At 35.8% G+C, this 16,836-nt stretch overlaps 1 protein-coding gene across 4 annotated transcripts; it reads left to right on the forward strand.

Annotated features, from left to right (window-relative positions):
- Positions 1-1,649: 1,649 nt before the first annotated feature.
- LOC126819733 (40S ribosomal protein S7) lies at positions 1,650-16,134 on the forward strand. Of its 4 annotated transcripts, none has more exons than XM_056100612.1 (11): positions 1,650-1,807; positions 2,667-2,738; positions 3,008-3,148; positions 4,302-4,381; positions 6,366-6,516; positions 7,662-8,326; positions 8,913-9,048; positions 9,918-9,972; positions 11,326-11,410; positions 12,505-12,629; positions 13,895-16,134. In XM_056100612.1, exons 1-6 carry the CDS (start codon positions 1,733-1,735, stop codon positions 7,737-7,739), a joined length of 597 nt encoding a protein of 198 aa, XP_055956587.1. In that variant the 5' UTR covers positions 1,650-1,732; the 3' UTR covers positions 7,740-8,326; positions 8,913-9,048; positions 9,918-9,972; positions 11,326-11,410; positions 12,505-12,629; positions 13,895-16,134. The 4 variants fall into 4 exon arrangements, with proteins under 4 accessions (XP_055956587.1, XP_055956588.1, XP_055956589.1 ...); XM_056100613.1 differs by having other exon boundaries at positions 7,662-8,308; XM_056100614.1 differs by having other exon boundaries at positions 7,662-8,228.
- The last annotated feature ends 702 nt before the right edge of the window (positions 16,135-16,836 follow it).

Raw genomic sequence — 16,836 nt, forward strand, 5'->3', positions numbered from 1 at the left:
TACGACAATTGGCATTGAGTTTGAGCGTTCGCACACATAACTACCCGCATTCCTGTATTTAGTTACCGTCTTTTACATTCTAGTAAAATCTCTGCAAATTTTATAGCTTTACTTTTTGAAATATTTTGTTCTAATTATTTGATTAGCGACTCGGATGGGATTATTTACTTTTGAACACGCATGCCGCACAAACACAACTATACATTCGTTTTACGGGCTTTATCACACTTCGGTCAAAACTGTCGAATCGAGAATTAATGTTCCGCTTCTTACGGGGTCATACGGGCTTAGTAGCATTATATACCCACCCGGGCACCCAATACGGCAATAGACACGCTGAGGGCTGCCGCAACACTCTTAAAGATGTTACTGAAGCGGTTATTATTCGATCGAAAGAATGCGTATAAAATTAAAAATACACTCAGAGAATTCGGAGGTAAGCTTCATGATCCTTGTTAAATTATTTATAACATAAAGAAGATAGGATATTTATAGTTTATTCATGACTTTATTTTTACGAGTATCCGTGCAATCAGTGATATTTTAATTGTGAAGAAAATTTGATAGACTGGCGATCAATGGTTTCCATATAAATCTCCTATGTAATTGCCTTCAATTGATATTTTTCGTCGCCCAAACCCATATACGATCAAAATGATCGCGCTGTCAAACTATCTTTCAATGTTAACCAACCCCCGCAACAGGTATATTGGATTCGACCAATACGTCACGAAGACAATTAAAAATGGCGGTGCCCATGAAGACGCTTGTGAAGAGTGTTTTATCTTAAGAAACTGTATACATCATACAAAGCTTTCAATGTCTGAAGCTGTTTTTCTTTCAAGTTTATCCAATTTTCTTTAAACAGCTTTGCAATGGAAACTCTACACACTCTTCAAACAATGCCATTTTGAGAACCTTTCCAAAAGCAGCAAGTTTTCTTAATAAGTAAACCGGTAGCCGCATCACAGTATGGGTGTAGGGCGAAGTTGGCCGAATGTAGCCATTGCAGAAAAGTAGGACTTTTGAACTCCATTTCATCCGGCTGTCACAAATATCCAGCCAGCTGATATCTTGGATTGGCTCAGTCAGTATGGCAGGGTCTCACTAACAAGGAGTCCCCCTCACCAACAGGGAATTCCCCTGTTTGATCCTGATGTTGGCTGAAAGATTTCCTCAGGATTTTTCAACCTGGTCACACCCTCTTTTTGTGTGTGGTGTACCCACTACATGTACAGGGCACAGGCCCCCTACTTCAAATAGCCTGGGTGGGGTGTGTGTGTCGTTGGCTGGCCGAATGGTTAGCACCTGCGCACTAGATCATAAGGTCTGCCATTGAGTCAACTGGCGTGGTTTTGATCCCCCGGTTGTACGTAACAAGGAGTGGGTCGCCTGTCCAACATTATGGGTTTTCTCCGGTTTCCTCCAACTGCTAAAGACCCCCTACACGCAAGCGAATTGTTGAACTAAAATTGAATAATGTGTTAGTCCCGAAATGACCTACTTTGTGTCGAGTGGACGTTAGACCCCATCTCTCTGTCTCTAATAGCCAGATTGGTGCCAAAAGTATTAAACCATATTTCATATCGAACCACTTATTGTAAGAGTGGAATTTCCTGTTTAAAACTTTAACCAGGAGTAGCATAAAAAATTGGGAGGACAGATTCTGATCTTGTTCCAAAGGTTTAGACATTGTCAATATTTCGTAAAATGTTTTCTTTTCTTTTTTTAGATGTATAACTTCAGATCAAAGATCCGCAAGCCTAATGGCGAGAGGCCAAATGATATCGAATACAGTCTAATGCAGGTATGTGAGTTTCGACGATTTCTCATATTGTGTCAAAACTTTAGAACGCTTTACCTGTGCATCTCAAGACTTCACAATGTTTGGAAACTTTTAAATCAAAACTAATTTTAAATCCTATTTTAAAGAGCTGAACAAACCTGCGCCATGAGCATACTGAATATAAATATTCATTATTATTAAACATGTGTGATGTCTGTCAATTTCAGTATCGTAATATATTCTGTGCAGAGAAGTTAGAATTAATATCATGCTCCGAACAAAGTTAGGTGAGCAAAAGCATGTCTCATAAACGGTTCAAAATGAAACAAGATTTCAAGTAGAAGTGTCTTTTGATGATTCAAATTTTCTTGAATTGTAATAATTTGTATTTTCATGGAAAGTTTAGGTTTTGTTATACGAAATAGTGCAGATGTTGACTGAAACAATGATTTTACAAGAATACTGAATATATCATGTTCCCCTTTTTTCATGATAGTGATATTTAAGTGATACCTAGAAATGGACACAAATGGGTCACAACGCATAATAATAAACTGATTTACATTCAATCATTTCTGTTTTTACTGTAATTTCTAATCAATTATTTTCGGCCAATTTAAAATTTTCATTTTGTCTTAAATATTGGATATCAGAAGCCCATCTTTTTCCAGCAAGATAACAACATCAATGTAGATTTAAAGTGACAAATAATTCGTGTTTGCAATATTAAAGACTGTGGATGATATTGTGTTAAAAAATTGCCTCCTTTATTTGACACATAAACTAATATAATTCAAATTCACTCCTCTTTAACATTTTTTTTTTCGTAATGCTTTACAATTTATCAGAAAATAATGCATCAACATTTTGTTTTTGTTAGGCTTTATTTGATTTGGAGACGAATAGTGACCTTAAACTACAGCTTAGAGAACTCCATATTATTGCTGCAAGAGTAAGTACACATTTCTTTAGTTTGGGGAGGTGGGGGGTGGATGGCCGAATGGTTAGCATGTGTGTCCTTTATAAGGTCTGTCATTGAGTCAACTGACATGGTTTTTGAATTTCAGCAATTTCTGTCATTTACTTCTAGAGTTATGGCCCTTGATTAAATTTAAGTTTATGGTTAACAAGTTACCAAAAACAGATGAAAGCTTCAAAATTCAAATGGACGCTAAGCAGTTTTTAGAAGATTTTAATATAAATCCTATGTGTTAATTTCAGGAGGTTGAAGTTGCTGGTAAACAGGCTATTGTTATTTTTGTGCCGTATATTCTTTTGAAAAACTTTCAAAAAATCCAAACTCGTCTGGTAAGAGAATTGGAAAAGAAATACAGCGGCAAGCATGTCGTCTTTGTAGCCCAGGTACAGTAGATTTCTATTATATTAAAGACACATTATGTAAGATTTAGATAAAGAACTAGCCATTCTTGCTATAATAGTTCGAAAGTAGATATGTAAAATGAATAATTTGAAAATTTCATTCAAATTACTCTATTACAAGCGAAGATATTAGCCTTTGAAGGTTTGACAGACGTGTGCAATAATTTCAACCACTGTACTGGTAAATCGAAGCTAAGTCTCGATCCTCCATATTTGATTAAATCAAAGTATTGCTGAACCATTCTAATCTATTTAATATCGGAGAAATCTGATGCCATCGAGAGTTGTTTAAGGCCTGGATCAGTTAATTAATGTCTAATTAATACTTTAGAAAACATTTCAGGCCTAAAGAAGACCTGCAATAGGCAGTAAATGTTATCTAAATTATTAGACATTAATTAACTTATCCAGACCATAATCAACTCTCGATGCCATCGCTAGCCTGCGATATTTACTGGATTTGAATACATTTTGTGATGGATGATTTAACATCAAAATAGATAATCGAGACTTATGTTTTTTAATGTACCGACTTTAGCAATGATGATCGAGGCTAGACCTAAAATTCAATTGCTGTTATCTGGTTTCAAAGTGGAGCAATTTGACTGAAATTTTCAGCATATTCTCTTTACATTATCTAGTTTTTAACTATTACAGCGATAACTGTCAACTCTTTATCTAATCTCCCATAATTCCCCTTAACCAATGGACAAAGGAATCTCCTGTCAATTCAAGAATGATGACAAACCTATAACTGTTTGTAAACCTATCTCCTGTATGATGATGGGGAGCTGCAGTGGTTCAGTAAGGCACTGACTCAGTAAGGCACTGACTCCCTAACAGGTGGTCTCGGGTTTGCTTCCGGTGTTTCAGTAGCGCAGGCCTTGAGGGTATGACAAGAAACAGTGAAGTCGTTCGAAAGGCACAAAAAAACGTGACAAACATGTAAAAGAACCTCTTTATAGTTGGAATTCGAAATAAGGCAGCCGTCCGGGCCAAGTTTCCCACATAGTACACTGTATGCCCGTATTCTTTTGACCGAGAAAAAACCTTAAACCCCATTTCATTCCATGTGTATGATTGATCACCAAAATTGAATGTTATATTAATGTTAATATTCATTTGTTTTAAACAGAGAAAAATCTTGGCTCAGCCACAGAGAAACTGTAAACAAAAGAACCGAGGTAAAAAACAGAAATTACAGAGATCTCGACTGTAAGTGTTTATTGTATATTTATTTAAAAATGAAGGCCCATCAGATTTTATCAAGTCAGTTTACTAGAGAAATTAAATTTAAGGCCGTCGTTCGCACTTCATTTGGTGAATTTTAACAATAAAATCGTTTTTGAGGTTTTATGATCATCTGCGAGTAACACTATTTAGGAACACATACCAGTCTTTTTTTTTACAAAATTCTTCTTTATTTCTACAAAATTTGGTTCTGAATGATCCCACCCTTTTTTATTTTGCCCTAATTCCACTAAAACTATTGATATAAATCTAAAAACAATAGGCATTTCATACGTGAAATACTCGGCTTCCGACCGGTAAACTGTCGCCATGTTGGATACTGTTAGAAAGCTTGGGATCCCCCCTATTGAAAGGAAATGACGTTTTATGGGGGTGTCTTGAAACCTTTCTTCTGTATTGAGATAAAAATAGCAAGCAAGAACAAGTTTTGCATACCTAATGAGGTTATTTCGAGAATACGTTATTTGATTGGTCGGTCACATAGGTCAATGGTGAAGTGTCCAATCAGAAGCGGGCAATCCTCTAGGTCAGGTCAATAGGCATGCGCACTAAGCTCATGTCCCAAATCAATCCTGGTTGCTATATTACTGAACCGTACGTCACTGTTTATCAATATTTTTGAAGATTTTCAAATAAAATGCGTTTGAAATTGTTAGATGACTAAATAAGTATGACAGACACTCATAATAAACAAAACGAAGATGAATATTCGTCTGCTAGACCTAGTAGTGGTATGGTTGCAATACCATTACCAGGTAGGCCTGCTGTCAGTGATTATATAGTTATGGTTGTTTTGAATAACATCTATTCCTATGTCAATGTTCGGTTGTAAATTTACACACAAGAAATAAAATAAGAAAATACTGTATATTGATAAGAAATACATTAGAAAATATATATATTAAAAGTCAGTTTATTAATATTAAATAAATGAATTGAAAAGATCGGCGTAAGTTGTTCTAATGAAATACTTCCAACTTCAGTTGTTGATTTCTCAAAACAGTTTTTTTCTAGAGTTACCAATTTTAGTCATGCTATATCTCTGAAAGTTATCGTCAGATTTTCTTGAAACTTGGAATATAACTTCCTATATAATAACTTTGTGCAATAGGAGAATTTTCTTGAAATCTGCAAAATAGTTCCTGATATATTGTTGCCATAGCAACTGTGACACGTGAAAGAATTTTGAAGTTAACATTAAAATGTGTATAACTTGCTTTCTAATTATTATTTTGTAATGAAACTTGCCTATTGCACAAAGGAACATGTCAGTAACCTCTCTGCTTAATTTTAAAACATTCTGTTGAATAGTTTCTGAGAAACTGGATGACTAAAATTATACGCAGAAATCCAAGATGGCCGCCGTTTCCATAGCAACAGGTACCCCCCAGGAAAATTTTTCGGCCGTTTTTGTAATACTCAATGGATGTGTTCTTAGATGTGTAAGAATTGTGACTTTACCTCAATTATTAAAAAAACTGAAATTTTCTACTGTCCACCCCCTTAATATGTTGGTCTAAATGAATTATTGACTTTAAAAAAAACTCTTTCTGTAAGTGATATAGAGGTTGGTAACCCATTCTCTGCTGGGGGGTTGCGAGTTAAGATCACAAGCACTCTCATCGAGTCCTCCGGTTTCCTCCCACTGCTAAAGACCCCTACATGCAAGCAAATTATTGAAATAAAATTGAACCATGTGTTCGTCCCGAAATGACCTAGTTTGTGTCGAGTGGACGTTAAACCCGATTTCTCTCTCTCTCTCTCTGTCTCTCTCCCCTCCACCTTTTCCTTCTTTGCTACAAGTGCATGAAATTGTAGAGAAATAAATGTTTGTGTTAAAGACGTTGCAACCGATTCCACTTTGTGAATTTGCCGAATTCATCAGGCTGGTGTTGAATGGACGTTTAACTCCATTTCTCTTTCATTAAAATTATTTTATTTTTTTCAGTCGAACTTTAACTAAAGTACATGAGGATCTATTAGATGATATTTGTTATCCAGCTGAAATCGTTGGTAAAAGGATTCGAGTGAAGTTAGACGGTTCTCGACTAATCAAGGTTCATTTAGATAAAACACAACAAACTAATATTGAACACAAAGTACGTTATAATTTCTTGTTTCATCTTCTCTAAAATACATGTGACTTTAGCTGCAATTTATTTATCAAGACCCTAAACATTTAAACGTTAAATTATCTTGGCCGATCCGTCTTCATTAGCCCAGTTTAGGAGCAGAACAGTAGGACATTAAACCCCATTTCATTTCACAATGGTTTGGGTTCAAATCTCGGGGGCCTCTGGCTGAGAAAAACTTTCAGGGTATGTCAAGTATGGAAATTGTCAGGATATTTTGAATTTTAAGTAAATATGGTCTTTCTCAAAAGATAGCCATGAAAGTACTTCCGTTTTTTTTTAGTGAAACCTCCGCCATCCCCCAACCCCAGAATTATGCATTGCATATCCCGGTCTTCATCAGTATAGTTGGTCTTGATAACAAAGAGTGAGCCGTATTTTCGTTGTGGAATTTGTGCTAAATGATGATAAAAATTGAATGATTTTATGATTTTAAAACAATCACTCTAATTTTTTACTGATCAGCACAACAATTCATGTGGATTTGAAGTGGTTTAAACCCAGCTGAAATATTTTCATATTTCTTCTCGATGATTAGTAGGATTTTTGGACCATGAACTGGTCGCTAACCGCTACTCATCTTGTTCTTCTTGGGGTGATGCTCCTCGAAAAAGCCTAGGGCTCTGTCAATTCAATTCGTGTGCAAGGGATTGTTAGTATCATGTGTAAGGGATTCCTCAGGCCCTCAATTGGCGATCAGAGAATTATGGTTAACCCCCCGGATCCATTCACTTGATCTATGTTCGTTGTTTCAATATATTGTGACATGTCCGTAGGTTTGTTTTGTGTGGGGTTTGGTACCCCTGCACTTAATATTTTATCAGGAGAATTAGACCTAGTTGTTGGCTAGGTATTAATGATCCGTGTATTTACATCAAGTGACTTGAAGTAGGAGTATTGGACATATCGCTAACAAGGGATTGACAATACGTATTGGACATATTGTCGCTAGCAATGGATTAACGGGGGTGTATTGGACATATTGTCGCTAGCAAGGGATTGAAGGGACGTATTGTCGCTAGCAAGGGATTGAGGAGACCTATTGTCGCTAACAAGACTTTGATTAGGAATATCAGACATATTTTAATTTTGTTTGTATATTTTATCTTCAGGTTGACACATTCACAGCTGTGTATAAAACATTAACTGGTAAAGATGTGAAATTTGAATTCCCAGATTATGGTTTGTAAAAGTGAAAATGTTATATACTATTAATTAGACATTAATTAACTTATCCAGACCATAATCAGGTCTTGATGCCATCGCTAGCCCGCGATATTTAGTGGATTTGAATCCGATCTGATGTTCATTGATGATCAATCACAAACATGGATAATCGAGACTGTTAATTATCGTGAAATCCTTAACAATGCTGATCGAGGCTGCAGTGATTTTAAAATAAGGTTTTCTCGGCTTAGAGGGAAGCAATTTGACTGAAATTTTTAACATATTCCCTTTGCATTATCTATTTTTAACTATTATAGTAAGAACTGCCAGCTCTTTATCTAATCTCCCATAATGTATCTTTAATTAAATGTTAGTTAAACAATCAATTTGAGTACATTTTAGCATAGATTAAGACGGGAGTTCATTTCTTAATAAGGATATTGTCATGTGATTTTTTTTGTTATTTATTGCAGTGACACAGTTTCCTAATTTAGGTAGAAATACAAATAAGGGTACGCCATTAAAAAGGTCTATGAGTAGTACAAGTGCAGAACCACCATCAAAAGTGAAGAAGTCTTTAACTGATGCTTGGGTCAATTACAATTTTACAGTTAAAAATAAAAAAAATTCTTATCCATAATCACCTGTTAAATTTATACAAACTGTATTCCTTTTATACAAAGACTCCCTTATTCATTAGGGGTGGGTGGGTAGATGGCCGAATGGTAAACACGTACGCGCTGTATCATAAAGCCTGTCATTTAGTCAACTGGCGTGATTTCGAATCCCCGGTTGTACGTGACAAGGAGTAGGTCGCTTGTCCAGCCTCGTGGCTTTACTTCGGCACCTACAGGTTCCTCCCACTGCTAAAGACCCCTACGTGCAAGCGAATTATTGAAATAAAATTAAACCATATGTTAGTCTCTCTCTCTCTCCCTTATTCATTAACTGTCACAGTGGTATCCTCCCTTTATGGGATTGTGTTGTATGAACTCTGGTATTTCTTTCCCCTTTGACATCTATAGGGATAATTAATTAAGGCTACCTGTAGATTTTGTCAAAGTCACAAGATGTAAACAGGGTTGTGAGTTAGGGGTAAAGGTATGATTAGGTTGACCTTGACGCAATCTGCACATGGCCTTAATATTTAGATCTAACGGTTCACTCGATTGTCACTATATTGTTATATTGATCAGTACAAGCATTTGAAGATGATGGTGTAGAAGTTTATACTGATGGTGCAGAAGTTTATACTGATGGTGCTTGTTTTGATAATGGTAAAACATATGCTCGTGCAGGTATGGGTGTGTTCTGGGGTGTTAAAGATAAAAGGTGGGTATTGTTATAATGTTCATTCCTCTGTAGTGGGGGGGGGAGAGAGAGAGAGAGATTGACTGACCTCCACTCGACACAAACTTGGTCATTTCGGAACTAACGTATGGTTCAATTTTATTTCAATATTTCACTTGCACGTAGGGGTCTTTAGCTGTGGGATGAAACCGGAGGACCTGGAGAAAACCCACAAGGTTGGACAGAGAACTCTAATCCTTGTCATGTACAACCAGGGAATCGAAAAATCTGTCTACATTTAGCCCAGCTAGTCGAAAGTACTAAGCGTATTTCGAGATTTTGCTTTCATTTAATACAATTGAAAAGGTTTAATTAGGCTTTTTGTGTATAATAGATTTATACTAATTATAGGATATGGCGGCCATTTAGGTCAGAGATTTATTCTGGAAGTAGAGTAGATAGCTCTGTGTGTGCAGAATGAAGTGCCCTCTGTTAAAGTTACAATTTCATATTTTTAAGTTATATTTTTAAAATTTATTAAAATAAAGCCTTAAAATAGATGGTATCTATAAACAGCCCTACCTTGTAATAGAATAATCCTATAATTCACTATTGCCAGTTGAGAAATTGGCAAAAATATCATTTTCAACTTCAAATTTAAACGTTTGAAGATAGCTATTCCATGGGGGAATAGGAAAACAAGGGAGGTAATTGTGTTTTTATTTCCTGTGTCAATGATTTTTAAGTGTGGAAAATAATACCTATGATCGTATAATAGTGAGTTGATAACCTACTGAGCAAAAGACATAGAAATAATTATGTTTAAATTTCTTAGAAAATATTAAATTCTCGCTTTAAGTCTCAAGTTTTCTCTTTCTCCATCCTTTGTTTTTACGTTTTGTTTGTTTTAGAAATATAAGTAAAAGATTAGCAGGAAGACAGACTAACAACAGAGCTGAAATTCATGTAAGTTATGCTAGATTCCCACTGTTGTGCGATGCTTTACAGTACAATTGTCCCTACTGAGTGCACAATCTAGCAAGTGGAGATATATTCGGATACCAAAAAAATAACACAAAAGGATACTTATCGTTCGGATGGGACGAAAAACCGAGGTCCCGTGTACACATTGGCGTACACGTAAAAGATCACTTGGCAGTTGGAATTCAATATAAGAGTAGGACGTAGTGCCGCTGTCCCGGCAAAATTTCCCTCATAGCACACTGTATGGCGTATGCTCGTCTTCATTAGCCCAGTTTGGAGCAGAACAGTAGGACGTTAAACCCCATTTCATTTCTTTTCATACTTATCGAAACCATTGATTGTTGTCCCATATAACTGGGTTAGTTTTGTTATGTATCTAATCGCTAAATCCCACTAAAGGATTACATCAGGATATGTTTCGCTAAATCCCACTAAAGGATTACATTAGGATACGTTTCGATACGATCAACATAATTGCTACGACTGACTTCAATATATTATAAAACCTGATAGGATCACCACAATTACTCCATGATTAAAACCACGATTTCAATCGTAGCATGAATCGTGATAGTGCGAACCTAGCATAAACGTACACACATGCATGTACAAACTGTAGTGCTGGGTATTACCACTGCAGTCACAATAAGATACATATTGCTATTCAGGTAGTACAATACGATTTGTATCACAATTCAAAATCAGGTCAATCTTTACCAAGAAAACAACAGGATAAAAGAATAATTGGTGTTTTGAGTCTCGGTTAGAATGGTTGGCGTGTGCGCTTTGTATCATAAGGTCTGTCATTGAGTCAACTGGTGTGGTTTTCTCCAGGTCCTCCGGTTTCCTCCCACTGTTAAAGACTCCTACGCACTAGCGAATTATTGAAATAAAACATTCCCACATACACACTTTGATTTTATTTATAAGTTTATACGAGGAGTTGGATGGCCGAATGGTTAGCACGTGCGCCCTGCGCTGTATCATACGGTCTGTCATTGAGTCAACTTGCAGGGTTTCTATTCCCAGGTTGTATGTGACAAGGAGTAGGGTTGCCTGTTTAACTTCGTGGGTTTTCTCCGGGTCCTCCGGTTTCCTCCCACTGTTAAAGACTCCTACGCACTAGCGAATTATTGAAATAAAATTGAACCATGTGTTAGTCCTAGTTTATGTCAAGTGGACATTAAACCCCATCTCTCTCTCTCTCTCTCTCTCCCTAATACACTGAACTTTTTTATTATAAAACTTTTGACCCTTAAATTGATATCTTTCTCTAGCGTCTGTCTGCCTTATACCACACATCTATTATAATTTAAAACATTTGTTTCGTTGCAGGCGGCTCGAGTAGCTATTGAACAAGCTAAGAAGATAAAGATTAAAAACCTTATTTTATATACAGACAGTAAATTTGTAATCAACAGTAAGTTCTGTTAATTTACTTCAATATGCTTATATTCATATTACATACAGTATTTCAATCTTAGCTCGATTAGAAACAAACTGCAAGAGCCGGTTAATAATTGATTCAAAGGCACATTTCAAGCTTTTGTTCATATATGCAAGTAGACATCTTTCATTTTGGTGCGAGTAGATAACGTCCGTTTTGTCGCCATCTTTGAAAAATGTGCTAAAGTTTCTCGTAGAGTAGACAGCAAGTATTCAAATTTTTGGGAAAAATTCTATTATTATGTCGCGTCAAATAAGCTGATTTGAGTCAAAATCATAGGGTAAAGTATTTTGGGGTTCTGTGCATGGAATACCTAACCGTGTTTTTGACCATCGGGACAAAACTGACTTAGTCAAATTCTGAAGATACTGCCGATCCAACTTGGACACAGGAATTAGATCAAATGGACTGAACATTATAATCCGAGTTCAGCGTTGATCCAACTTAGGAAATCTGACTTACAAAAAAGATATTTAATAAGAACAACGTGCAGGATCAAAGGGTCCAAATGATTTTATCCGAGTTGAGCAAAGATCCAACTTGTACGAATCCGACTTATGTGAGGTTTACTGTAAAGCAGATCATGACTTGTACTAGTATGATACAATGTTTTTCTCTGGGTTATATTCCTTATTGTTTGTCTTTCAAATTTGAGTAAAGTCTGTATCACTACAGGCCCGGGACTGTACAGCGCAGTCGACGCTTACGGCTAACCCCCGGATCCAATCATTTAATCTGATATGTATGTTTGTTTGTGATTTCTGCGTATTGTGTCTTGTCCGTAGATTTGTCTTGGGTAATTGTGTGTGGTGCTGTCCCCCTCCACTTACTATTGTATCACATGCGTTGAACGTTCGTTTGGAGATTTTGAACACAGGAATCAAATTAATGGTTCAATTGTACATGTAAAACAGGTTCCTATTTATCACTGGCTGACATACAAGGGGTAAGACACTGGCTCATCAGGATTTTCCGACATGGTTTCCCCTTGTCAGTGGTGCACCACAGCTCCTCCAGATTGTATTTAACTTAGTACAGCCATGAAATTATTTACTTTATGTTTATAGGTATAACGGAATGGATCAAAGGTTGGAAACGGAATGGATGGATTAAATCAAAAGGAGAACTTGTCATCAATAAAGATGATTTTCAAGAATTAGACGAAGCTTTAAAAGGAATAAATGTAAAATGGGTAATTAATTTGATATTCTTCTATCTGTCTCACTTTCCCTGTCTTTATTAGCCAAGTCACTGCAGAATAGTAGGACGTTAAACCCCATTTCATTTCTGTCTCAATTGCTGAGCTATATCGTCTGTCGGAGCACCGAAAGGGAACCAGACTGAGATGGGATTTTACCCGTATATTCCGGACTTGACATTATTTTCCAAACATCCAAAATTGTCCTGCCGGGAATATGCCCAATCGGACATCAAGACATGGTGAATAATATTCAAAATTCCAAAATTAATATAGTGTACTGAGTGTATAACTACCACTAAACCCGATTATCGTTGATAATAGGCTGGATTGATTAGGTAATTAAGTGATCAACGTATTTATCGTGTTATACCGCCAAACACCTATCTTGATTAACTAATTAATCTGCCTTAATCCTTTATCGGACAATTCATCATCCAATCCAGAACAGAAGTCAACCAGTTGATGTCATTTAAACACCAGGGCCTCTGCGGGACACAGATCAGAATGGGCAAGTGATTCTGGACCTGGAATGCTCAGGAGATCCATGGCAAAGGTCTACCAAAAACAAATGCTTTATTTTTATATGGCCATGAGACGAAGAATCCTATTGATTTTCAATGATTTCCGATAATCACTTCCAGAGTTAGAGCCCTTGATATTAAATGTTTTGTATACTAAATTAGAAGCCCAAAAAATTCTAATGATATCTGATAACTACTTGTTACTCTTAATCAGATTTTAGTGTGTTGTAAATGTTTTCATTTCTGACAAAAGAAAAAATATGTGACAACCCCTGTTGACTGCCAGGGGGTTGTTTTATTACATGGCAACCTATCTTTTGCTTGGTGGCCCACTGCTGATCTCAACACCAGTCACTGTGTATGTGTAGTTTAAAGGTCGAGTGCGAGACATTAAGTAATATATTGATATTATATGAGTGTGATAGCACGAGTGCTATATATATCTATATATTACGCAATGTCTTGCACGAGACCATTAAACAACTTCAAATACATATACTATCAAGCATGTGCTTTTCAATAAAATATGCCACGCGGATCCAATATTTCAACTAGTATAAATAATATATGCTTGGCCCATTGAAATAATGGTCCGCCAACAGCACAGGATAACGTCACATCTGTATTTTAAAGCCAAATATTGTACCAGTTGTCACAGATCTCATAACTTTTACCCTAACTCGATATGGTGAAGAATTCAGTTAGATATTTTATTTATAAATTGTTATTTTACAGGTTCATGTCAGGGGCCATAGTGGTATCCCTGGAAACGAAGCAGCCAATAAATTAGCCAATAAAGGAGCCAAGAAATCTCTTCCGTAATGAATGAATGAAAGAGATGTGTATTAGTTGATAAATGTGATATGAATGTGTGTTCGTGAGAATGAATCTGATTTACCAATTTGAAGTGCCATATTTTAATGAATTTGACAGTTAGAAATCGAAATAAAAGAATAGGACATAGTGCCACCGTCGGGCAAAGTTTCCCTCAGAGCACATTGCCTGGCATATGCTTATCTTCAATAACCCGGTTGGCTTAGAAAAGTAGGACGTCATCGCCTATTTTAGAATATGTTAAAATATGCAATTTGTGTATGATTTAAGGGGGTGGACAGTAAAAAATTTTAGTTTTTTTAATAATTGAGGTAAAGTCACCATTCTTACACATCTAAGAACACATCCATTGAGTATTACAAAAACGGCCGAAAAATTTTCCTGGGGGGTACCTGTTGCTATGGAAACGGCGGCCATCTTGGATTTCTGCGTATAATTTTAGTCATCCAGTTTCTCAGAAACTATTCAATAGAATGTTTTAAAATTAAGCAGAATAATAATTAGAAAGCAAGTTATACACATTTTAATGTTAACTTCAAAATTCTTTCACGTGTCACAGTTGCTATGGCAACAATATATCAGGAACTATTTTGCAGATTTCAATAAAATTCTCCTATTGCACAAAGTTATTATATAGGAAGTTATATTCCAAGTTTCAAGAAAATCTGACGATAACTTTCAGAGATATAGCATGACTAAAATTGGTAACTCTAGAAAAAAACTGTTTTGAGAAATCAACAACTGAAGTTGAAGTATTTCAGTAGAACAACTTACGCCGATCTTTTCAATTCATTTATTTAATATTAATAAACTGACTTTTAATATATATATATTTTCTAATGTATTTCTTATCAATATACAGTATTTTCTTATTTTATTTAATATTAATAAACTGACTTTTAATATATATATTTTCTAATGTATTTCTTATCAATATACAGTATTTTCTTATTTTATTTAATATTAATAAACTGACTTTTAATATATATATTTTCTAATGTATTTCTTATCAATATACAGTATTTTCTTATTTTATTTCTTGTGTGTAAATTTACAACCGAACATTGACATAGGAATAGATGTTATTCAAAACAACCATAACTATATAATCACTGACAGCAGGCCTACCTGGTAATGGTATTGCAACCATACCACTACTAGGTCTAGCAGACGAATATTCATCTTCATTTTGTTTATTATGAGTGTCTGTCATACTTATTTAGTCATCTAACAATTTCAAACGCATTTTATTTGAAAATCTTCAAAAATATTGATAAACAGTGACGTACGGTTCAGTAATATAGCAACCAGGATTGATTTGGGACATGAGCTTAGTGCGCATGCCTATTGACCTGACCTAGAGGATTGCCCGCTTCTGATTGGACACTTCACCATTGACCTATGTGACCGACCAATCAAATAACGTATTCTCGAAATAACCTCATTAGGTATGCAAAACTTGTTCTTGCTTGCTATTTTTATCTCAATACAGAAGAAAGGTTTCAAGACACCCCCATAAAACGTCATTTCCTTTCAATAGGGGGGATCCCAAGCTTTCTAACAGTATCCAACATGGCGACAGTTTACCGGTCGGAAGCCGAGTATTTCACGTATGAAATGCCTATTGATTTTAGATTTATATCAATAGTTTTAGCGGAATTAGGGCAAAATAAAAAAGGGTGGGATCATTCAGAACCAAATTTTGTAGAAATAAAGAAGAATTTTGTAAAAAAAAATGACTGGTATGTGTTCCTAAATAGTGTTACTCGCAGATGATCATAAAACCTCAAAAACGATTTTATTGTTAAAATTCACCAAATGAAGTGCGAACGACGGCCTTAAACCGCCAGAAGCTACTCTTATAAACCTGCGGAGTTGAACCATTGGTAGCCACTCTTATAAACCCACAGAGAGTTAAACCGCCAGTAGCCACTCTGATAAACAACCAATAGCCACTCTTATAAACCTGCAGAGAGTTGAACCGCCAGAAGCTACTCTTATAAACATGCAAAGAATTAAACTAACAGTAGCCACTCTTATAAACACTCAGTGGCCATATGTTGTATTTCATTAATTTGAAAGTTTCATTTGTTCATTAATATTTATTACATAGTTGAGTTGAATAAAGGTTTATGGTTCTATCTTCACATTTACCCTGGAGTACAACAGAGAGAGAGAAACGAAGTCAATTTTATTCCAATAATTTGCTTGCACATAGTGGTCTTTAGCAGTGGGAGGGACCCGGAGGTTGGACAGGCAACCCTACTCCTTGTCATGTACAACCAGAGGATTACAACAGGAATTGTTCATAAATCTAGTTCTTATCATTGTTTAAAGATGGGTTCCCGCGTACAAACTGGGTGATTTAGTGGTATATATGGACCAAAAACATATTCAAACTAATTAATTTGTCATAATTATGCTTCAAATCCTCCTCAAACATTGTAATTGCGAAGGAATGCCTTGCTATTAAAATTCGATCAAACCAGGTCATGTTTACGTCACGTCTTGGGAGTCAGAGGAGAAATCATTGCATACATAAGACGATGTTGTCCTTAATCGCTTATTATTTATTACAAATATCGAATCCTAATTAAATTCTCGGATTATCCACTACCCGCGTCTTTTTCCGTCATTTTTATCTCGGAAAGTATTGTACGTCTAACTCTTCATAAAGTTTATCAACTTGTACATCAAGCGCTCAATGTTCACTTGTGACCTTTGACATCGTGCGTGCAGAAGGTCATAATCGTTGGGCTGTTGATTAGGGGAACCCTTACATTTTTGTCCTGTATACGCTCCATGAGTGTTTTTCGGGGAATCCAGTATTTTTCTAGTAAGAT

The sequence above is a fragment of the Patella vulgata genome, chromosome 4, assembly GCF_932274485.2.
Source record: "Patella vulgata chromosome 4, xgPatVulg1.2, whole genome shotgun sequence".
NCBI classification, from domain to species: Eukaryota; Metazoa; Mollusca; class Gastropoda; family Patellidae; genus Patella; species Patella vulgata.

Coding starts and splice junctions, on each gene's coding strand:
- LOC126819733 (XM_050547947.2), top strand. CDS start 1,733: ATGTATAACTTCAGATCAAAGATCCGCAAGCCTAATGGCGAGAGGCCA. Junction 2,739..3,007: donor TCCATATTATTGCTGCAAGA/GTAAGTACACAT, acceptor TGTTAATTTCAG/GAGGTTGAAGTTGCTGGTAA. Junction 4,382..6,365: donor AAATTACAGAGATCTCGACT/GTAAGTGTTTAT, acceptor TATTTTTTTCAG/TCGAACTTTAACTAAAGTAC.